The sequence below is a fragment of the Parasteatoda tepidariorum genome, chromosome 7, assembly GCF_982258835.1.
Source record: "Parasteatoda tepidariorum strain Cologne lab strain chromosome 7, Ptep-v5.0, whole genome shotgun sequence".
Classification (NCBI taxonomy): Eukaryota; Metazoa; Arthropoda; class Arachnida; order Araneae; family Theridiidae; genus Parasteatoda; species Parasteatoda tepidariorum.
The window spans coordinates 17565018-17590375 of record NC_141761.1 but is presented as its reverse complement, the minus strand read 5'-3'; the positions used below and the strand labels follow the sequence as shown (position 1 = coordinate 17590375).

General features: G+C 27.8%; 1 protein-coding gene across 2 annotated transcripts; it reads left to right on the top strand.

The window, feature by feature from the left end:
• The first annotated feature begins 11 nt into the window (after nt 1-11).
• Nucleotides 12-18392, top strand: LOC107457194 (zinc finger Ran-binding domain-containing protein 2). 2 transcript variants are annotated; one of them, XM_071182925.2, is made up of 9 exons: nt 12-265; nt 2589-2641; nt 2862-2967; nt 4292-4374; nt 6890-6966; nt 9973-10080; nt 13770-14035; nt 17798-17869; nt 17981-18392. In XM_071182925.2, the coding sequence occupies exons 1-9, from the start codon at nt 231-233 to the stop codon at nt 18015-18017; spliced, it is 837 nt and encodes a 278-aa protein (XP_071039026.2). In that variant the 5' UTR covers nt 12-230; the 3' UTR covers nt 18018-18392. The 2 variants fall into 2 exon arrangements, 1 of the variants encoding a protein (XP_071039026.2); XR_015435393.1 differs by having other exon boundaries at nt 13-265; nt 13770-14064; nt 17981-18033.
• Nucleotides 18393-25358: the final 6966 nt, after the last annotated feature.

Here is a 25358-nt window from a genome sequence, read left to right as displayed (position 1 = left end):
ACTTTGATTTTAAGAAAAACTGAAATAAACTGAAATGAAGTGACTTAATTTTTTTGTTTTTCTATCTTATATCGGTAAAAAATTAAAAAATAGTCTAGTTCATGATTTTTAAGGTTATTTATTTAGAACCTTTATATATTCTCTAATTCCTGCGACATAATTTGAGTACAATAATCGGTTGTAAAAATCGGCATTAAAATATTTAGGATTTTTTAACTGTATTTAAAAAAATGAATGATGGAGATTGGATTTGTTCAGATTCTCAGTAAGATTTTTTATGGAAGCAAAATCATTGAATTTCTATCCAATATTTGTAGATTTCATTTTCATTGCATTGCTTCAGTTTTACTATTATATTTTATAGCTTACATTAATAATAATCAAATAACTGTTCCTTCTTGCTTGTAAATCTTAACTGTTCGTGTAATTTCATTTGAAATTTAACAAAATTACATAGTGAAGAGGGTGCACTTTTCTTCGTTACTTCGAGATTATTTTACTGAAACAGTGTATTTGAACTGAAATGTTTACGTGCTTGTTAATTTATTAAAGTTTTTTTCGTACACTTAATTAAAACGTATTATATACTTCATGCTTTTCTCACATCACTTTTTTCAGAAGTGTGTTTCTAAGAAGTAAAAATCACTAATTTTGATACCATAATATGCAGATTCATTTTAATGTAAATCTAAATCGGGGGATTAAAAACATGTAGATGTTTGCCCGGGGGTGACTACGAGTTATACCTTTCGAGTTTGGTCCCTTTCTGCGATGTTTTTTTTAGTTTCCCGTGGGCCACTGCCCGGAAGTTTCCAAGATTTGGCGATTATTCTGCCACAGATCACGATATGGAAATCTCCCCCTAAATTGCATTTTTCTTTCTGTTATCGTCTATCGATGTATTTTTCTATTAATGTATTGTGCAATTTACAACACACTGTAAGTTTAGAAATAACTTCTGTAATGAAGAAAAATTACTCTCATAGTCACCGCTCTTTCCGAAAATTTCCGCATTTCTCACTTTCATAATGCAAAAATTATTCATTATTTAAAATTCGAAATCTCATGTACATTTAACGAAACATTTAAAGAACATTCCATTATGAAAAAGCTATTATGTATCAATTGACTTTTGAGTAATTTAAAAGTTGTATTTAATTTTCTATTCTCTACCGTTTATAAGTTCAATTTTGCAAATAAAGCTATAAGAGCATTTTTGAAAACACATATTCTATCAGAAGATATCATGCTCCGTTTTTACAAGCTTTGAAATGGTTTTGCCCATTAAATTATAAAGTTAATTTTTTTTAAAATTGCCACATAGTATAATTTTATAGACAAAAAGAGGACTAGTATAATTTTATAGACAAAGGATCGATCTTAATATGTATATATATGGAAATAAATATCGACAGACTTTTAAAAATTCTTCCTATGATTTCTTTCTATTGAAGATGCTTTTAAAGTGAACTTGTGTCGACGGCAAAATGTTAATTTCTTCATTTGAGAAAGAATGAGTCTATCGGCTTAAAATACAAATTTCAATTAATGTATAGCTAAAATTTTTAATATTTTATTCACTTCATTAATTAGATTTAGTATTTTTATCTTCCAATTTATAATCTTGCATTTAAACATTCTTAACTGTAAATATTTACTTTTTACTAATTTTAACTACAAATCATAATCACAATGCTAATTTAGAATTTGGTGGGTTTAAAGTTAATGCGGTAAAGTGGAACTTTCCAAGTAGGTGTTTGGCCAAAACAGTTGCCAAATTTTGGTAATAGAGCAGTCACAATTGACAAACTAAAAATACATAATATTAAAGAAAAGATCAATTTAAAGTGTGTAGCTAGTAGACACACTCACTTCTCCCGAGGCAAACCACTAAAAAGTTTTTTGCTAAATACAAAAACCCTTTTGTTCAATATCCGTTATATTTTCCAATTTAATAGCCTTTGATTTTAAAAAATTGATATCCCTTTGGCTGTAGTAAATTTTTTGTTATTGCTTTTTTCAGCTTTAATTTAAAAGATGAATAACTCAAAATAAAGTTTAGCTTAGTGAAAATCAAACTACAGTACAGAACCCGTTATCCGGAAATCAGAAAACTGGAGTGAAATTCTATACATTTTCCCGCAATTTTTTAAAAAAAATTTTTTTTTCCTCATAAGATTTTAGGATTTTTCTTTCTTTCTTGAAATATGTTTACCTTACCATCATTTCAGAAATAATCATTAGTGTATTACCTCATCGTTTTTTCTCATTTTTAAGATTATTTCCAAATTTTTTTTTTTTTAGTTGGGTTTAACAATAAAAAAACGGATTTTTGTAGCGATTCAGAAAACCGGAAAAATCAGTTATCCAGAATAGCGATGGTCCCGATCGTTCCGGATAATCGGTTCTCTACTGTACAATAATTTGACTTTATTGACAAACAAGTAATTTATATGCCTCATTTATAATTTACAGTGTTTTCATTTTAATTAATTATTTATTTTGAAATGATTAAAAAGCTTTTAATATGCTATTTCAATTGAATTAAAACAAATATCTGTAGAATTTAAATTTTTTTTTATTTATAGGTGTAGCAATGTTAATTTTGCAAGAAGAACAACCTGTAATAGATGTGGAAAAGGTAAATTTTGTTTACTTTTTTATAAGATAAGAAAAAATTTGTTTGCTGAAAGTTTATTTGCACGAAGTTGCACCCCATTTGATATTTTTTGTTTTGAATTCTGTTTGTGAAACGGATGTTTGTAATAAAGTTTTTTTTTAAAATATAAATATATTAATATATTTAAATATTATATTGCTTTTATTTGCCTTAGACATAAATATGCTGTTATTATTTTTAGAAAAAGCAGCCATACCACAGAGAAAAAAATTAGGACATGAGATAGGCAAAGCAGCTGCTGAGAAGAGTCGTGGTCTATTTAGTGCTGATGACTGGCAATGTGGAAGGTCCAGAAATATTTTTTCTTTAATTTATGATTTATATTTTAACCATTTCTTGCATAAAATGATACTGTGCAATTAGGTGCTGGAAAGTGTTTTTAAATCCTAATTTATATATTTCTTTTTTAAAAAAAAAAAAGAAAAAGAAAACTAAATCAATTTAAATTGTTTTAGTTTAATAAAAAATTACGAAATAAAGCAGTTTGAAAATAATAATGAATAAATACATAGATATTAAAAATGCTAGTTCCTTCAAAATTATTTTTTAATTCAAGTATTTTATTATTTTTTAAATGCTATTAAAAAGTAAATATAAAAATAAAATCAGGAACTAAATTGCTTGATGCACTTTTTTTTTATTTTAGTGCAAAGCTGAATTTGGTTAAAAGAAATTTTGAATTCAGGCAATTATTGCAAAGTTTTCATCATTTTCTAGTTTTGGTAGTTCTTTTTCATTCTCAAAAATGCTGTTTATTTTTATTTATTTATTGTGAATGAAAAATGGGATGTTCTTACGCTAACTTGGTTCAGTTTATTGTAAATTTCTGATCATTTTGGGCATATTTTTGTTTATGCTCATTTGTAATAGTAATTAATCATAAGATCAATGCTTAAGAGTCTATTTAACTCCTCATCTTAGTTTTTGCATTGAAGTGATGAAAATATGAAATGATTGAATCCAAAATAAAACTCATCTATTGATGAAGGAATCAATTATGGAATGGTCTCAGAATTGCACATATTTTGAGGATTATTTATTAAAAAAAAGTATATTTTCTCTATTCTTTTGATTTGAAACTGATCTTTATTTTGATTGGTTTATTTTTTACAAATTTCAAAATTAGGATGATCTTTGTGTTGCATTTTTTTGAAAATATTTTGAGATATTTCACTGCTTTCTTAGAATTTTCATGTAAGCTTTCACAATAATGTATCAAAAGGTTTTAAAAATTGAATAATTTAAAATTTGCCTTTCTACAAATTTAAAGACTTGAAGAAGTATATATCTGCTTAAACTTAGTATATTCAAAACAATTAGAAAAATAGCCTTATCATTTAACCCTTTTTTGTTGTTGTTATGATTAATATGGCATATAATGTGTAGAAAACATGCCATATAAAACATTTAGTTTGCTTGCAAACCATGTTAAATTGATTTTTATTTAAATCTAAAATTTTTGGCATGGCATTTTGCATGAAATTAAATTGTTAATTCTTTTAAGGGGATCTTGTGATGGAGTGTCAATATATTTTACCGCTGTTATAAATTTTTTGATGCAATTTTAAAAAACTCATATCTATGTTTATTGATGTAATTTTTGTCTCAAAGGTGTGGAAATGTAAATTGGGCCAGACGGCAACAGTGTAATATGTGTAATGCCCCCAAGTTTGGTGAAGTAGAAGAAAGAACTGGTAAATATTCTCTCTTTTTTATTGTAGATTTATAGAAAAATTTTATGTTTATTTTTTTATACTTAGCCTTTCATATATTTTGATATAGCTGATTTCAGTCTTTGCAAGGTTGAATATGCTCCATAGCAAAATTTGTGTTCCTAAATTTTGTTTTTTCGCCTAAAATCATACCAAACTGCTTCAAATCTCTTTTTCAAAAAACACAACTTAGGCACATTTTGTGAACAAAAGCCTTTTTTTTCCCTCCAACACAGCAAGTGATTGTCCTTTTTTACCTAAATGTCAATATGTTTATCAATCTGGTAAAAAAAAAGTTTGTGGTTTTTTCTCCTTATTATTATATCAAGAACATCAAAATTTGGTTACTGAAACACAAAATTCGATGCTGGACACGACATTGTAATAAAACTATCAAAATGAGAAAAACCGTATGGAAGGGTCGATGACACAAAAAATAAACAATTAGGATTAACGTTAGAAACATGAAAGATAAAGTTCGTAAGAAAGAAATACCTAAGATTCGAAAGACGCGTGTTGTTATAACACTGTATTTAAAATATAAGAATTAGAGAGAAGTGAGAGTGGCCGAAAAAGAGTGTAGAACAATAGGATCAAGAGCGTCAAACATTGATTTAAGATGAAATCATTAACGAATTGCCATTTTTTTTTATTTGCAAGTCACAAAAAAATCTTATTAAAATATCAGAATTTGAATTATTATCCAAGGAAATGTCTGAAGAAATTTCTAAAAAGATGATAATCAAACAACCTTAATCTACGATTGAGTTGCCGCTTATTGAGCACATGAAGAAGTGATAACTCAAACATTAAATATATCAGAATCTGAAAAATCCTGCAAAAATGATTTAAAAAATAATGAAACTCCAGAAAAAATGAACTGAAAAAGTTTTGAATTTAGAATTGGCTCAATCTAGTTTTTTTTAATAAATATATCAGGACGTATAATACAAATCAAAAGGTATGCTAGGCAGCGTCCTCCGAAATCCCTTTACCCTACTTTGATAATGTTATAGATTATTGGTAATATTTTATTTTTAACTTGTGATGGTGAAAATAGTTTAATTTAAAGTTGGAATTTTATTTAGCTTTTTCAAATATTATATATTTCTTTTATCTATTTATTTAAAATCTACTTATTTTTTCTAGAAACCAATTGAGTAATTTTTTTTAGCTGAATATAGAAGTAATGTTATATGATAGAAAATCTAAATTTGTTTGATCAACAATGGTTGCTCAGAATACAAAAATTATTTTTTCTAATCTTTTTCAAAGAACCACATTTACTTGCTTTGAAACAGATTTCTTTTGGTCTAAAATGGTTATACTGCTGTTCCATCCCTGTATTTGGTTTCGCTGAAAAAAAGAATCTATCGCCTTGACTTAATTAATTTCATTTATTTATTTTTTACTTCTCTTTTTTTTTTTTTAAATTGTTGATTGAAATTATATTTTGTGTGTTTAACACAATTATTATCCTTCTCTTGCAACATTCTTATAATTTCATCTGAATCGTGTACTCGTTTCCAGAATTTTTGTCATCAAGGTCATCTTCTAATATCCAACTGCCTCCTAACTGGTCCAAGTAATATTCAATGTCCTGCTCTTCTGAATTTATCTACAAAAATAACATAAAATAGACATAGTTAAAGCCATTTTTGTCATACATTGGAAGTGAAACAACTGCATTGTGATGTAAATTTCTGTTGCATGGTTTCGGGAGGATTATTTGGGGCATTCAATATAAATTGCATAGAAAACAACAGAAACACAAAAAACAAACTTTTTCCCTCCTCATTATCGCTATTATTGGCAAAAAAAAAAAAAACCCAGATAAGTTATGGAGAAATATTCAAGAAATCGCATGTTTCTTCCACCCACAACAAACAACGGGGTGACAAGTTCAAACCTGATAGATTGTGCTGCTAAGTTCCTACTCAATAGTTGGGAAAAGAGTTGTCAGCAACAACTAATTTACAGTATACCTGTTCTGAGTAAATTTTTCTTCACAAAATGTTATGATGAAAATTTCCATCATCATGCAAAAAAGTGTTAATAAGAATTTTCTGATTTCTGATTTTTTAATTTGTTGACAAAAGAAATTTAAAATCCATAGATTGTGTAGTAGTTTTAAAGTAGTATACCAATGTGTAGAAATTTAAGAAATAATGAATGATTATTAGGATAGGATCTATTATATGTAGGGCTGCAAAATTTTCAAAATGCTTCAATTTGCATAAAAATTGTTTACTATTTGATATTTATTTAATCATATAAGCTTTTCTTTTGAAAAAATTAATGTGTTTAAGGTTTAAAAAATTTAAAATAATTGTTTTTAAAAATTTCCTGTGAATTTCCTTTTTTTTTCTGTGAGAAACTTGCTATCATTGCTTGAATAGTCAAATTTAAAATTCTCTATTTTATTCATGGATTTGTTATAAGCTCCTTTTTAAATTTTTTGTAACTAATTCGATTTTTAAAAAAATAATATTTATAGGTCTAGGTGGTGGCTATAATGAACGAGAGAATGTTGAATACATAGAAAGAGAGGAATCAGATGGTGAATATGATGAGGTAAACTATACTAGTTAAAATTTTATTTTATGTGGAATATTATTCAGTTATCCACTGCTTGAGCTTGCATACAAGCATGACTAATTGGAATTCTCAGGGATTTATTTGTAAATTTATGATATTTGAATCAACATTACACACTAAAACGAGTCTATTACAATGCTAATTCCATCAAGTTTTTTTTTGAAGATCTCTGGCCAAATAAAATAAAACTACAAATAGGAAGCCATTAATTAGATAATGTATGTATATTATCTTACTGAAAAGAATTGACTGGAGGTAGAAGCAGGAAAATATTTGAAAAGTTATTAAACTTTTTAAAACAAATCCCCAAGTTAGCAACATTTTTTCACCTGTACATAGCTGCCAACCCTACTGGATTTTCCAGGACTCTACTGGATTTCCCGCAGTTCTCCCGCGCTACCAGATTAATTAAAATTTTTCTGATTTTTTTAAGGTTTATGGAAACATCCTTATGCTTAGGGAAGTATTTTTTTAAAAAAAATCCCTATAACAGGAGAAATGGTATCCCATTGGTTCTGAATTAGGGTGATTGAATCCAATATTTTTAAATTGCTTTCGTTCATAAAATTTATATTTAAAAGCAATACAATAAGCTCAAAATATGCAACGATTTGATATGAAGTATTCAAAACACAAAATATGTTCTAGTTAAACATAACCTCACGAAACTCACGGTACATTATAATGGTGTGTTTATATATTGTGATTTTAAAAACTATGTGCAAATCTATAACAATAGAGGCCAAAATATTGATTGACAAACTACATATATTTTTTGTGAAATCTTCGCTGATCGAGTAGGTCAAAATGAAAAGTAATTACTCAAATGTGTGATTCAAATTTGCAGTACACTATAAAGTCGTTTTAAATAATTGAGATTTTAAAAACTGTATGAAAATATATAGTAATAACTGCCAAAAACAATATCAATAAGAAATGAGTGAAATGTAGAATTTATCAGAAAATTAATGAAAGTTTACTTAGCTCATTAGTATGCATTGTGTTACAAATTTTAAAAAAATATTAATTTTAAATAAATCAGTGATTATCAAAAGAAATGTATTACATAAAATTCATAAATATCTAGTTGCGAAATTTTTTCTATTTTTTTAAATAAATTTTTTGATACCTACATAGTTTATCTAATTAAAACTTGAAAAAAAATTTAGAATAAATTTTGAAAAAAGGAGTTTCAGTGTTCTAAAAAAAATGTTTTTGTAAGTTTTTAAATCAGTGTTAAATAGTTTTCTAATTTAACATAATGTTTTTTTTTAATAGATTGATTTAAATCAAAGACCCCTGTTCATGATTGGGCTTATTTGTAGTAACTTAGATATTATACTAAAATTATCAATATTGTCCTATATTTTATCTTTATTAATATTGTCCTATCTTTATTCTAAGATTGTCCTATATTTTTCTTATATTTTTGAGAAAAAAAAATGCTACTAAGTCGAATACAAGTAGTTCCTGAAGTGAAGTAAAACATATTAGGAAACTAATGAAAAAAGATCAATTTGAATTTCTTGAAAATTTAAAAAGTTTCAAACTCTTTTCTATGTAGTTTTTGTACTTTTTAAAAGAAATTCAAAATTTAAAGGGTTCAAGGTTTAAAACTCAAGGGGTTTTCTACAAATATAAGAAAAGATACTTTTATGGGGGATAATCCCCAATAATGCTGGTGTCATTTTTAATAAATCTTGTTTAATAGTACAAAATTTTTTTTTGTGTAAAACCTCCTATCATTTATCACCCCTTATATTTTAAAACGTACATACTTAGAAATGGTTTGAAACTTTTTAAATTTTTAAGATATTCAAAACTGACTTTTTCTATTAGTTTCCAAGTACAATTCACTGCAAATAAAAGAAAAAAAAATTAAATTTTTCCTGCACAGTATAGTATGAAATAACTACTTATATCTTGCTCAGTTTTAAACAAATTTTTCTCAAATTTTGAGAAATTTTGTCATTGATTTTAAATTGCTCCAATAGTTTTGTTTAATTTCATTGAATATTTTTAAAGTTATAGCAAAGAATCAAAACAAAAGGACACCAAAAGTTTTTTTATAAAAACGTCCATATTTCCATAAATATTTGATCTAGGTTTACAAAATTTTATGAAATCATTGTATATAATGTCCAAAATAATTGTTATAAGTTACGAATTTATTGTTACATATTTTGGCATAGGATGTTTAAAAACACTATTTTCGGTTTGTAATTTATTGCTGGTACCTCGAACCCCTAGAAGCTTTACACTTCATTTATCTCTCTCTTAGTATTTTTTGAGAAAGATCAAAAAATGTGTTTGTATAGAAGTGTTTCCATTATTTTGTATAGATAAAATCTTATAATTTTTTGTGTTTTTGCTGCTGGGACTGTATATGAAAAAGTGATCAATTTGTTATAGAACACTATTTGAGAAATGTACATGCTATTGCATCAAAATTATCTAATTTTATTTTATTTCTTATGCAAGGCTAAAATTAAACTAGTATTAAAAATTGTTTATGTTGGTAAGCGGTTTCTAAATATATAGCAATTTCTCATGTAATTTCTAAACATACAATCTCACATCCAAAATCTAATCTGATCTTTTAGATTGGAACATATTGATCACTTACTGTGCAGTTCAGATGTGTGATTTTCACTTGTTTTGCTATCTTGAGGAATTTTCCAGTGACAAGTGCTTCTGCTATATATGCTAAGTGAAAGAAGCAGAGGTTATTCTGGCAGACAACTGTCTTCTTTATGATTTAGGCACATAGAAGAAAGTTATGTCAAATATTTAAACAAATATGAAAATTTGGTAGAAAAATAGAAAAGCATGTAAGGAATTAAATAAAAATTTCGTAGAAAAAATCTTTGATTTCAAGATATTGAACCTTGCTTTTCAAATTACTTTCATAATTGAATTTGATTTATTAATGTTTTTCTCAATTTATTTTTGTTACTCCAGCTGCTTTATTCTTTTATTTAGTTTGGACGCAAAAAGAAAAAGTATCGTGGGAATGATGAGAAACCTCTTAAAACAAAACCTCCTCATATAAATGAAGTAAAAGAAAAAGAAGTAAAAATTACATTAGAGGTACATTTTTCTGTTGATTTGTATTTATGAGAAAATCTTTTCTTACAGTTGTAATTTATGTTTATTTAATTCGAAGTATATGCATCAAATAAATTTTAGTGTTGAAAAGTTAATAATTTTTCTTATTTAGAATACATGATATGATTTTTGTCATTTTAGCTTATATTTTTAGTAACAATAAAGTGAAAAAAAAATTTTTTTAAAGAAAAAGATGGAACAAATACATGTATTCTTGTATCATCAAGTAAAAAACAAAGAAAAACGTTTTGAATTAAGAATGTATTTTAAAAATCAAAAAATTGCTTTTCTTTTCTTTTTTTCTTTCTCTGTTCGTAAAAAGCATAATGGCCGCTACCCTCATTTTGGGTGTTCAACTGAACTCTTTGCTGCATAAATCTTGAACTTATAGAAGTGTATAGAAAAACATACCAGGAGTTAGATGAAATAAAAAAGAAAAAACTAATTTTCAACCATTAGATTGAGAATTATTTATTGTTTAATTTGGTCGAATAAATACCATGTGGGCCTCTCTACAAGATGCGACAATGCAACTATAAAGTTGAAATTTGACCTGCTGAAAGACAATTTTGTTTATAAACATGAGCTATTATTATTATTATTATTTTTTTAAATTCCCATTTGTTTGTAAGTTTGCATTAAGTGCTTTTTTAAAAAAATTTTCATTTATTTATTTTACATTACATTTTGCTTTACTGGGCAAAATCTGCAAGACTAAGTAATTTGAAATTACAAAGTTGTGTTGAAAAATTAATGAAATAAAAAGATTTAAAATTCAATTTTTAGTTCAAGAACTATTAGCTTTTAAACTTGTATTTTTTAAAAAAGAAAAAATATCCTTTTATGGGTGATCTACTGCCTACTGAAATGCAACTACAGAGTTCAAATCTTATGTGCTGTGAAAGAGCCTTTTTCAATTATACGAGTCTCTTACAAAATTCCAATTTGTTTGAAAAATATTGCAGTCTTAAGTGTTTTTTTTTTTTTGTTGAAGTAATGATTATTTATCTAATATTGTTGGGAAATTTATCTCTCTCGACATTTTTATTTTAACATTTGTACTTAATTTGATGTCAAAAGTATTAAAAATGATCAAATAAAGTTTTTAAAAAAAAGAGAGGAAAGCAATTAGATCTTTCTAGGGATAACCATTTTGTTACAATTAACATCCTAACAAAATTATTTTAATTACAATGTTACAATGCTTTGCAATTATAATAACTTAATTTTTTATTAATTAAAGGAATTTTTTTTTTTTTTTTTAAATTAACTTTTAAGTAAAAAGAAATGAGGACATCAGGAGGTTTGGTTATAGGAGTATGCAGAGGACAGACCCTCTTAGTGTTTTCGAATTCTGCTAAAAATCTGATTATTTATATTTACTGACATATTTACTCATTAATTCTATTGTATGATATAGATAACTAATACTCACTGCTCAAAATTCTGCATGCTAAGACAAATGAACTACTATACTTTGTTGCAAGTTAAGAGAAGATTATTGCGGTATAGGATTCAAGTAATCATCTGCGTCTGCATATAGTTCTGTTTTATTTTGCTGTCAAATTATACAAATATGTTTTAAAACCAATATAAAAACTTTTCAAACTTGAACACGTCATACAGAAATTTTATTCTTTCTTGGCGATACATATTTCGATAAATAAGAACATTCGTTCTGGAAAAAGAAACAAATACATGACGTTACAAGAGCAATGGATTTAATTGGGCCATAAAAAAGGGCATGTCCTATGCTAACATGCCTTTAATAAATCAAATGAGAGATAAAGAATTCTTACTCAGAAGAAACAATATTTATTCTTTCATCAGTTTCTTTAATTTTGAATAGAATGGCATATATTTATTGAGAGTTTTCGATATCATTTTTATTAATTCTTATTACTTGTCAATTGATTATTTAATAAGTTTTGTTTCCCTCATTTCACACAATTTAAAAAAGCAAGCTAAAAGAGGGTTTTGAACACTGTTTTAAGAGTTAACGCTGTTGATATATGTTTGCACTGGAAGCTTAGCATCAATTTGACGTACACTTAGATGCAAAGAAGCTCTCTCCATTGGGATAATGGTTTTTTCTAAACATGCAACAGAGTATAAGTAGAGTATATACAGTTTATATCTGTACAAGATTGGATAAAAAATTTTCCTCGATACAGAAGTTTTTTGTTAAATTACAAAGCGATTTCTTTATTCACTTTTTGTCTGGAAAAACAAATAGGTGCAAGAACATTTTTTTTCCAAACTCTGTCTTTTGAATAAAATATGTTTGTTGCTAGTTAACTATCATTGGCCAAAAATGATGTCAAACAGTATGTTGTTGTTGCTGGCCCACACGGTTAGCGGAGCTAAACCAAGTCCATGACTCCAGAGACTCTGAGCAAGTCTGTAACAAAAAGTGGATCTGAAAAGAGGTCCACTTTAGAGATATTTAGGCATTGAAGTATATGTTCAGGAGTAGCTTGTTGGTCGTTACACTTAGTGCAAACAGGGAAAACTCTTGAACCATTACTGAACAACATAGTTCTTAGGTGACCGCTTCGAAATCTTGATATAACCGTCTGATCCCGCCTGCTGCACTGAAGGGTCAGGCTGCCACCTGGGCGGTTGCACTGATACCAATGATGAACAGGAGGGGCCACAGGATCACGAACAACAGTATAAAACAACAGACTTTCAAATTTTCAGAAGGTTAAATTTTCCCCATTTGTTTCTCTTACAGCATATATTTTTCTTTCCCAAAACTGTTTGACATAGATATTAATTAGTTTAGGATAGGGGTGCACAGCCTGCGAGCCAAATGCTGCCCACTGACTGTTTATGTGTGACTCGCGGGAACTTCTGTACGCAACAAAAAATTTCTTTCAATTTGGTTTTTGTTTAAACATTATAAATTTTCTTAAATTAAAATAATTAATTCAAATTTATATTACTCTAAAATGCATATATCTTTTGCTTTTTCATTCTGTAAGCTTCTTTTTGGTTAGAATTTATCTCCCCTAATATTTATGTATATCTATATATATTTAATAAATTAATTATTGTGAAAAATGAAAAAAGTTTCTTGAAAAAAGTATCAGTTTTTTTTTTAAAATTCAAATAATAAAAAGCCTTTAATTTTTTGCAAATATGTTATTAAGCTTACTGATAAAAATATTAAGTGCTTAGAACACTAATATTTATATAAAAAGTATCATATTTGCCGCTACCTTCATTAAATATGCGTGCGACCCTTCATTAATCTACCTGCTGTGCAAGTGGCCCTTCACTCAAAAAGGTTGTGCACCCCTAGTTTAAGAGCTGTAGGAATATATTGCATGTAAACATTATTTCAGAGTAATTTATTTTCCTATAAAAATCAAAATTTAGAATCTGCATTAATTAAAATAGTGAATTAAGGAATAAAGTTGTATTCAATTAAAGCATAATAATTTTTATGGTACAAAGCATAAAAGTCAGTCAAGTAATTCTAGAAATACTTCAGTAGTAAACTTCTGTCATATACATATATATATTTGTATTCAAAAGTGTATTAATGCATTCAATAGTTCCATATTTCTTCTGTGTTTATTGTGATGAATATCTAAAATTTTTTTAGAGAAGGATTTTAGGATTTAAAAAAGAAAGTTCAACCTTGTTTATTTGTATTTTTACAGGAAGAGGAGGAAGATGACGAGGATGATGAAGACGGTGATCTTTCAAAGTACGACCTCTCTGGGTGGGGAGACGATGAAGAGGATGAAAAAACTTCCAAAAATGATAAAAAGTCAGAATCACGTTCACATTCTTCTGCATCATCTAGCTCTGACTCTTCCCGGTCAAGGTCTTCGAGTAGCTCATCTCGCTCCTCAAAATCTTCTCATTCTAGTTCAGACTCCGAAAGGACAAATTCCAAAAATAAACGTCATCACTCCAGGTCCAGGTAAAAGGGCGGGTGGTAATGGTTGAAAGGTCAATATCGAGATTTTTCTGTCTCTTTATGTTATTAATGTTCTTTTTTTTTGCATATATGTTATATTGTTTAAGTTGTAATTTTTTTAAACTACCAAAAAAAAAAATATTTAAAAATATTCTATTTATTATATTATTATCACAAATGATTATATTATTGAAAATGTATTTAAGCTTGTAAATTTGATCTTCATAAAAATCATTTTGCCCTAGTTTAATATCTCCAATTTTTATAGAAAAAATATGTGTTAGTATGAAACAAACAAATATGCTGTTCCTACTACTAATTTTTCATACGCCCTTCTCTGTGTCAAGATTCATTATGTCCATATTAATTCAATTATTTCGCTCAAAAAAATTTGTCGGGAATGTTTATTCACATTATGATCACTTATTTTTTTTTTGCTTGTGCTTTGAGCTACCATCTATATTTTCATTGGTACCATCCATATTTTCATTGGTTATTTTCTTTCTTTTTTTCCTCTTTATTTTTTGGACTGATATTTGCATGCCAATTAATCAAAATTGTCATCTGCTTCCGCAACAGATATAATTGCTTGTATATTAGTGTTTTTTTCCCTTTTCCTGATATAAAAAACAAAGCTCTATATTAATAACAACTTGTACGTGTTAAGACAGAAATCGATATAACAGGTTTTGATGTTTTAAGGAAGTTGTTTCCAACGAAATATAAATGCGTATTGGGTAATGTTGCTCGCCTCTGTGACTTTGGCTCACAGGTGCCCACTGGGTAACGATAAATGAGCAACACTTCCGACATCTTCTAAGGCGAAGAACGAAAGTTCAGTGCCTGCCATTATTTTAAAAAAATAAAATAAATAATAATAATAAATGCAGCTCTACGTCTATTCTTTCATACTAATTGAAATACTTCTTGAAAATAGCCTCAAGAAACCACCTTTTGAAGGCATGCGCCCAAGCTTACGAAATTTCTGAGATTCATACTTGCAAATTTAAATAAGAACGGAATTCAACTCTGTAATTTAAATAAGAATGGAAAATTCCATTTTGTTACAATTATTTTGCAACTAATAAAATGTAAACAACTGCAGTTCTTTTTTGCCTAATCGTGTACTGTAGCGCAGGGCTGCCGTTGGCAATTAAAAAGGCCGTTAAAACATTTATTTATACAAAAAGATACTAAGGCAACCAAATTTGCAATTCATTCTTTTCTCTTATTTGAAGTTATAAAATAAGGTAGTGGCTGAGGGAAGACCCCCTATATTGGCTTCTTCATTGTAAAGGTAATTTTCCTCATGTAAATAGTACTAGATTGTCATAAAAAAATCCATTCTGTTCTACTGGCTTCTAAGCGATGACAGTGTCATAATTACAAATTCTGAGCATTCTGAAGAACACACAATCTTCAAGCAGCAATAGCAGCAATTCTTATTTATTAAGCTTTATGCACTCCAGTTCTAAGAGTGACTCAGAAAATTATCATATAATCTTGGCACATTTTAAATAGTTTTTGTAGAAAAATTGCGATCAAAATCCCAATTCTTGTCAGTCTTACTGTTATTTCAAAATGATTGCAATGTTTTCATAAAATTGCAAGGGAAGGAAGATGGCCACCTCATTTAAAATTTAATTCATTTAAATTTAAAATCGGAAATTCATTTGTTCGATGATATGATGTAGTGAAAATTTATGTTTTGAGCAATATTCAAATGTAATAAAAAAAGCAAGTATAAATTTTAGCTAATTGAAATCTAAGTTATTAACTACATGCTAAGGGAAAATTCTTTTTAGTCCCACAACAAAACTTTATTTTATTTATAATCTCCGATATCACAATGTTCTTTCGAAGCCACCTGACTTTTATGATTCTATGGTTGATTCCCCCTATGCACCTAGGGGAAAAAAAGCCTGCCACATAGCTGCCAACCCTTCTGCATTTTGCAGAAGCTTTCTGCATTTTTACTTATTTTAGCTATTTTTTCCTCTTTTATGCACAGAAGATAAGATCTTCTGCATTTTACCCATCTGCCTGATAGCTAGTATTTTCTTTAAGTCAGACGTCGCTGTTCCTCTTGTAACAGCGTTTGGCAGGGCCGTAACTACATTTTTAATCGAATATTGTACCATCAAGTAGCTGCTCGAAAGTTTTTTTAAAATATATTTGCTTTTTTTTGCTAATATTAAGTGGATTTATAAATAAATAATTAATTAAAATCCGCTTCTTTTATAAATTTATTGGTAATTAGTATGTGCTTGCGAATCTTCTGCATTTTTAGGCATTTCTTCTGCATTTTTTTTGTCTATCTTCTACATTTTTATAACTAGAGGTTTGCCACAATTCAAGCACCACCTTGAAATCTGAGGCATTTAAGGCACTTCAGAATGAAAAGAGTGAAAAGAACAGAGTAATAAGAAAAATAAATGTAGAAAATTTATGTACTGTGCACAAACTAAAAAAAAGTCCACCCTGAATAACTTTTGATCTAGTTATTGGATCTTCATGTTCTAGGATTCAATCATGTGAATTCAGACTAAAACTAATTAACTATAAACTAATTAATGCAGTTACTAATTAGTTATGAAATCAGACACAAAAACATAATTTCTCTGAATAAAAATACCTCTTTTTTAGGTGGATTCAGATTTGGGACCCCCACGATATGGGGGGTAGCCGCAATCTGGGAAGTGTGGTCCCTATAGTTTGATCAGGAGAGAGATTCAAAGCGTTAATTTTATTTTTATTCGCCATATCTTAAGAGCTCTTTAAGCGAATTGAAATATTTCTGCACACAATTATGAAATTTGTTTCCCCAAGTACAATTCATTGCAAAGAATAGCTTTCTATAAATATTTTATTTTTTATGACTTTTTAAATAATAATTGAAAGATTTTGAATTGCAAGGTTTAAAACTTTTTACACCATCTGAAGGAAAGCAATTTTACATGGTAAAATACAAAATTTGTGTGAAATTGGTCGAATACTTTCTGAAAAATCAAATTTTAAAGAAGCCGAAATTTTACACTTCAATTCCTCAGGAACTATTCGATTGATTTTGCTCAAATTTCGTATTTTACCTCGCAAAATTATTTTTTCTAAAATGGTGTAAGAAATTATATACCTTGGGGATTCAAAATTTTTTCGACCATTGTTAAATGAAATAATAAAAAGTAATAAATTTTAAAAAAAAGTTATATTTTGCATGGAATTATCTTCGGAAAACAAATTTTATAATTGTGTGCAAAAATGTTTCAACTCGGTTAAAAAATTCTTGAGATAGGCGAAATGTGCAAAAGAAAAATAAATTTAGCAATAAATGGTGCAAACTTTGGACCGCTCTTCTGACCAAGCTATGGGGACTATATATTGTGGCACCCACTATATTTGGAGGGTCAAAAAATCCAAATTCATCAAGAGAAAAAAGTTGTGTTAATTCAGAGAAAGTATTATGTTTTTCTTCTGAGTTTGTAACTTAAAGTATCTGTGCTAATTAATTAGCATTTCAAGGGTCACCCCCTCAATTAATTTAGATTGAGTACTGGAATGTAAAGATCCAATCATTACATTTAAGTTATGCAGGGAAGTCCGGTTTTTATTTTTCGCTCTGTCTAATATAAAATTTAAATGTATTATAGTTCATGGTCTAACCTGATTTTAGAAAAACCTTTTTAATATTTTTTCTCTGATATATAGAATACTTTTGATTGATGAAAAATAATAAAGCTTTTATTTTATTTGCTTTGAAAATTTTAGGTCTAATTCACCAACGAACAAGAAAAAAATTAGAAAAAGGTCATCTAGTAGTAGATCGCCATCAAGAGACAGGTTTGCCTATTAAAGATTATTTTTTAATTTTTAAAAATTATAGATTTTTTATGTTGTGTATGGGCCTGAATATTTTGTTAATCGAAACTTAACGTGACTGTTTATTTTCAGATCAATTTCACATTCACCTGCGAGCCGCAAAAGATGAGGCTGTCTTGAAAGTTAATGTTTGAACCTTCACTTTGAGGAAAAGCAAAAGTAATGGACGATACTACAAGTGCTCTTCAGTACCAAAAATAAATTGCATGTGCGTTCCTTCCTTTATTTAATTATACTTATTCTATTAGATGTTTTTCTCTCCTCCCTTTTTATTTTTCCTCTCCATTTTAGCATAGGTTAAGTAATCATATACAACTTAAATGATCTTCCAATTTACATCTCTAAAGCTATTCAATTTTTGAAAAAAATTCAGTGCTATCAAGCTCCATTTTGATGCCATTATATGTGTCACTCTGCAAGATTAGAAATCATTGCTTTTAAGCAATGAATCTGTAAACAAGCTAATAAATTATTATAACTCAAATAGTGTATTTATTTATTTTTCATAACTTCTTGCTCTTATACATATTTCTTGTTAGAGTGATAAAAAAAATGACATTTTAGCATTAAAAATATTAAAATTTTTCCATTACGAGGATACAAAAATAAAATAAACGTTTTTTAAAATTTTATTTCCTATGAGCTGCACAATCAGTCTTCCCGATGAGCAGACCTAGTGCGTTCTCCTGAAGTGGTATCCACTCTTTCAAGAAGAATTTATTACATATTTCTTGTTAGAGTGATAAAAAAAATGACATTTTAGCATTAAAAATATTAAAATTTTTCCATTACGAGGATACAAAAATAAAATAAACGTTTTTTAAAATTTTATTTCCTATGAGCTGCACGATCAGTCTTCCCGATGAGCAGACCTAGTGCATTCTCCTGAAGTGGTATCCACTCTTTCAAGACCGCTACACTGGGTGAGATAGCGTTGGCCATGACAATTTGCATGTCTAGTTTCTGCCACACTAGATGGCAGCACCGAGACTATATTTGGATGCTCTAAGAGCAAGAGCCAATAAGGCACTCCAGGGATCTTTTACATGCCGCATAATCATACGACATGGCCGCTGAGGATTTTCTGCATCCCAAAAATCCGGTGTCTAGGCCGGGGATCGAACCCGCAGACTTGGGTTCAGAAGGCCGACGACTGCGCCACCCAGCCACATAAAATAAACATTTAATTGGACAATTTATCGCAGCATGTTGCATACATTTTCATCAAAGCAGTACAAACTCATTTTGGAAGATATTCTATCTTGATATCTTAAACTGAAAAATTATGTTCTTAAAAATTTTTAAAAGCATGTTTTATATAGACTATCAAGAAACTTGTAACATTTATTTATGAATTTATTGAAAAACAGGTAATAATTTAATTTAGTTTGTGAATAAAAATAAAATATAAATTAATACCTGGTAGAGATATCTAAGCAATTTTTAAGTTTAGTTGCAATTTTTCAAGAATGTTCAAATTGTATTGTATTATCACATGCTTTTTAATACTCTTAAAATTGAAAGATAATTTCCAAAAGCAAATTGTTATATTTTGAAAATACTCTTTTTAACATTAACACTTGTTGCTGAGAGATATTTAAAACAAGATGCACTTCACAATTTATACTAATTTATAAGGAAAAAATTTACTCACAATCAAATTCCATTGAAAAATGAAAAAATATTATTCAAGATATGTAAAACTTACCAATATATATATTTTACAATTCAGTATGTAAAGCAAAGTGAAAGATTATTAAAAGTTTGGAAGTAAAAGAAATAAGATATATAATTCCAAGTCACAACGGCACCAAGCTGCTAATGTTATAACTGCAAAAAATATTTGAAGAAAATTTAAATCTAAATCAATTACCCAACCTCACAGGAGGAACAATACAACTAACATTTGTTTTTCGGTGTGTTCCATTTCTGTTCTTTATTTTGTGGATATTTACTATTGTGTAGTGTTTTAATGTTGGTTGAATTATTCCCGCTATATATATACACATTTAAATTTTTTGGATTTGGGTATTGTAAAAGAAGAAAATATCTGCTTTGTTAATCTATACACTAAAAGAAATTATTTTAATTTTAAAAAAAAGAAAAACAAGTTTCTTGGCATCCTAATGTTTCTAAATCCATCTATTTAAACATAATTTTCAATGAAATGAATAGGATTAAAATATGTAGTAATGTTTTTTATCCAAAAAACAGACAAACTCTTAAAATTTGGTAAAAAGCAATGGATACCTAAATAAAGTAATTAAATTCTATAAAAAAATCATTGAGCTGATTGTTTGTTATTATAAATAATGTTACTAAAAATTATAATATAACTAATAAGTAATTTTGTAAAAATAAGCCGCTATCTCTTAAAAACATTCCCTTTTTATTCATATTCCATATAAAAAAAATTTAATTCACTGTTTAAATAATAATTACACGCTTTTAAAATTATCTGTATTTATTGGTTTAATTCTGATTACCATTGCAAAGATTTACTTTGTTATGATTATTCTCGACTGGTTAAATTTTTATAAATTTCTCTTCTTTCAGCAGAGGGGGTTTATTAAAAAATTTTGTTTAGTGATTTTAAAATAATTTTTTGACTAAATACTTAAAAAAAAAAATTCATCTTAAATTTTTAATTTTTTTTAATTAGTATTTTCAGTTTAAATTATAGAAAAAAACTTTCAAGCTGTTTATCAATTCTATATATATATTTTTTAGTTTACTTTTTTTCTTTTTGAAAAATTATTCACAGAGATTTTCTTTTAGCTGCCTTTAATTTTTATAAACTACAATTTTTCCTTTATCTTGACAATGAGTGAGAATTACTTTTTGAAATATACACATTATATAGTATAAGAGTGTAATTTTAAAATTGTTGAGAATCAAATTCTGTTATTACATAATATTACACATTTTGATAAATTTTTGTGGCGTTAAGTAAGTGCCCTTTTTTGAGAGAAAGTACCCTGCCCTTTTTTATTCCTAGTCAGAACTCAGGATTTATCACAATTTCTTGCATTTCTATGAAATACATCTATTATAAAGACGAAAATCATGCATTGTCTACAAAAGCTAATTAATTAGTGATTAGTCAAATATTACGGAAGCACCTAAGTTTGGAGTGGATTGTGATTTGCTTATTGTTACTTACAAGGGGGCAGAAGCGTATGAGCAATGCTTGTGTAGGACACTACAAATGAAGGAGATTTTCAATTTTTCTTAAATGCGAAGAAGTTCTACATCGAAATAAATGTTTGGCCAGCATATAAAGCCATTCTAGGACCTATTATTACAAAACTTATGCGCGTCAATCTTGGTCAAATATCGAAAGCCATTCTAGGATCATTGTCTAGAAATATATAAGGCCATTACAGGCTTGTCATTAAGGACCATTTTGCTATTTACAAAACCATTCTGATTTTATTTAAATTTAGCACCTTATACAGAGCACTAAAATGAGAGAGAAAAACCCTTATAACGAGAATAATCTTTGTTCTGATGATTGGATTTATGAAAACTAAAAAGTGTTAATCTTAACATCGCAAATGGGTGAACTCAAGTGATAACTAATTAGTGATAACTGTTGACTAATTAATATATTTCAATTGCGTTACAGAATCGAACTCTTTCCAATTTTTTGGTGAATTGGTTAAAAGCTTTCACCAATTTCTAATTATTTTGTCTTTTCATTTTTTCTAATTAAATTTCTTAAATTGCCAAACAAGCAAAAAATACAGACAATTAAACACAAAATTTATCTTATTTAATTATTAGCATTTATCTTTACTAAGATTCAGCATTCTTGAAAATTGAGGAATTACTTAAGCACAAAAACATATAATTAATAAGTATATATTATACATCAATAATGAAGTACATAAGTTAAAAGGTTGTAAAAATTTAATTTACTTACGACTGCATACCTTGATGATATAGCAATTTTCTCTGACACCTGAAATCTCAATTTAGAACATCTGAATTGTGTAATGCAGTGGATTAAAGAAGCGGAACTTACCATGAAACCTTCAAAATGCCGTTATGCTCTGGATCATGTTCTTTATCTAGGACATATTGTCGGACTAGATTATGGAAAACCCTCTGATATAAAAATACGAGCAGTTGCTGACTTTCCTGTGCTTAAGACAAAATCTGAGATTTTAGGACTAGCAGGCTATTATAGTCGATATATACCAATGTTCGCTGTTCTAATTTTGCCATTATTAACTGACACATTCAAAGGCAGAACAAAAAAGGGAGAAATTAACTGGACTCCTGAATGCGAAGAAGAATTTAAGAAACTAAAACAAAAATTAAAAAGCCAACCTTATATACTCTTCTCTCCCAATTATGAAAAAAAAAAATAATAATATCTTGCAAACAAACGCTTCCGAAATTAGTATGGGTGTAGTATTAACACAACTAGATAGTGAAGTCCATGAACATTCCTTAGTATATCTGAGTAAAAAGTTTAATAAATCCGAAAAAAAAAAATTATTGTACTACGGAAAAAGAATGTGCCGGCATAATTTTTGCCGTCAAAAAATTACGACACTATTTGGCTGGGCAAAAGTTTACTATTTAGGCATATCATCACCTGCTAACCTGGCTTAAAACAAATGCTAGTTTAAATGCCAGATTTATGCACTGGGTTTTGGCACTACAACCGTATTTTAAAATGGTGCATGCAGCTGGCACTAAGAACAAGAATGCAGATGGTCTTAGTAGACTATCTTTGAGTTCTTGATTAGAATTTGACAAAAGTTAATAGATGGAAGGTATATGTAAATAATCTTATTTTTTTTCCTTGTGTATGATTTAATTTGAAAAAAAAAGTGAACTCGTAAAAAAATTAGTTTTTAATTGAAGTTTAACACGTCAAAATTTAATTTGAGAAAGTGTTTAAAATGATTATACTTGAAAATGAAACATAGGTGTTAAACGAGTTTTATTGTAGAGAAAAGTGCTACTGTTCTTAAATTGTTCTTTTTTTTTTAAGCTATGCATATAAATATTAATAAGATTGGGTTTTGATCTAATTATGTGAAGTTTAAAAGTGTTAAGTATTTTGTTTTGTTTTAAAAGTAGCATCATCAAGATAAAAATAAGCATTTTGATAAAAAAAGAAAAAGATCTAGGTAGCTTTAGTCTTTAGATATTGTTGTATATATGTAAATAGTTATGTTTCTTTGCATTTATTTTAGGTGAAGTTAAATTATGGTATTTATTTACATTCTAATTTTATTTTGAATATTTTAGTTTGATATCTAAATTGAGTTACAAGTGAATTGTCGACTAATGTTTACTGCAAGAGTCTAAAATTTTTTTTTGTAATTTTAAGTTTTGAAGTTAAATATTGTAAATCATTTCTAATTTAAAAATCGTAAGTTGCATTTAATTTGATAATTAAGAAATTTGTAGCCACTGCAATGACATACTAAGCTTGAAGTTTAATGGTACAAAAGGGTTGCAATTTGGAGAATATGGTCCACTAGGTCAAATGGTCTGGAGATCGTTAATTTTAATTCCACTTTTTGCTTATTTTGTTTACGCCACTGTGCATCATTACTATATATTCTCGCTATATATATGTAATCTATATACATAATTACACTTACTTCTCCTGCATGACCATATGCTATCGGACAAATGTATTTGTCTCAGTTACACTTTTAGTGCAATTTACAATTTCTCATTTATTTGAATTTTTTTTTATCTAAGTATTTTAAATCTTTATTTATTCTTAATTTCATTATATATATATATAGTCGGAAACATTCAGTTATTAAAGTAAATGCTATTCTTGTATTTGGATGTAATAAGTCATTGTCTTATTATCAAAAGCCTTTCATTTAATTCTGATTTTTTTTTGTTCCAAATTATTCAAAATTTTAGTGGCACTTATCAGTTCAATATCAATCTCACGTAGTTTCACCATAGAGCTACTGCGTTACACTTTTTTTTTTATACTACCACATTTCTTAGACAATTTTTTAACTTTAATTTCCTTTAGATTTTTTCGATTTTAATTTTATTTCTTTTGGTTAATTACTTTGAAACTGATGTTTTATATTTTTCCAATCAATGACTGGCAATATTCAAAATGCAAACATAATTTCGTACTATTTAATATATTCTTTTATCATGCTATCTCAATCCTTTGGTTCGAAGCTTGTGTTCTCATTTTACTCCCTATTTACAAACATAACTTGAATCTCTTATTTTTGCGGCACTATTAAACTACTATTTCCGTATACACAATTTTATTCAGTTTAATTCACTATTCCTAATATTATTAATTTCAAATGTGTCAACAATTATGTTTTAATAATATTTTTTTTAAAATGTATCCTTCTGTCAAATGCGTTGTCAAGCAAATCTTCCTGTCGGGAAAATGGATTTGGGCAATTCAGTTGTTTGACAAACGAGTGTCGGGCAAACGATCGAATCCAATTTTCAATTTTTTATACATCAAATTTCATATTTTTTATATATCTACAGACTAAGTTTTTTTTAAGGGACATAATTGACAAGCCATAAGTAAAAATGATCACAAAGTGATGCAACAATGAAGTTGCGTATTTTGCCATTAAGTGAGATTTTTCTTTTCAGCAACTTGCATTTTTAAAATTTTTTCATAATATAAATTTGAAAGATTTTATTGCACTTTTTGATAAAATTCTTCGTAAATTTTTATTATTCTTATCAATAAAATCTGTATATTCCATTTACCTCCTCTTTTAATAAGGTTTCAAATGATAGTAATGCGAACTAATTTTACAGTAACAAGACATTAAATATCTTATCTTAAACAATGCTAGTATAGATTTGTTTATAGTATTTTACTTTAAAGTAAAATTAAATAAGTAAACATGACTTTATTAATAGGAGATTGTTTGCTATTGGATTAAACGCAGTGTTTCCCAAAGTGTGGTACGCGTACCCCCAGGGGTACGGGAACAGTTTAGCGGGGGTACGCGTTCTTATGCGAAATATCTTGCAACAAACGAAAATTTCAAATATATTTAAAAATAAAGCTAGCCATGAAAATTTATGATTACGTACTTTTTTATTGGCTATTTTTTTGCAGAGTTAACAGTTAATAATTAGTGGTATCAACAGCCAGTTGTGATTTGTAATTTTAGTGCAATTTTTTTATAGTGAAAAATACGTTCATTTTTTTACTAGTGGTACACAGCGTAACGAAAAATTTAGAAAGGGTGCACTAAAGGAACACTGGATTAAAGCATCTCTAAACACAAGGCAATCACTTTTGGTTGTATGGTTTTCCTATATTATATTCAAATATGATTTTGCTTCATTTAGTTTTTATCAATAATATTGTTTATGTATCATTATAGTGTTCATTTCCCTATATTTAAACAAGGCTTTTGCATCACGATTCGTTTTCCGTATCACAATTTACTATTTGTATTACATG

Excerpts from the sequence above, each read along its gene's own strand:
- LOC107457194 (XM_071182925.2), top strand. The coding sequence starts at position 231 with ATGAATGATGGAGATTGGATTTGTTCAGATTCTCA. Across the intron at positions 4,375-6,889 it reads TGAAGTAGAAGAAAGAACTG|GTCTAGGTGGTGGCTATAAT; the intron begins GTAAATATTCTC and ends TAATATTTATAG. Across the intron at positions 17,870-17,980 it reads AGATCGCCATCAAGAGACAG|ATCAATTTCACATTCACCTG; the intron begins GTTTGCCTATTA and ends GTTTATTTTCAG.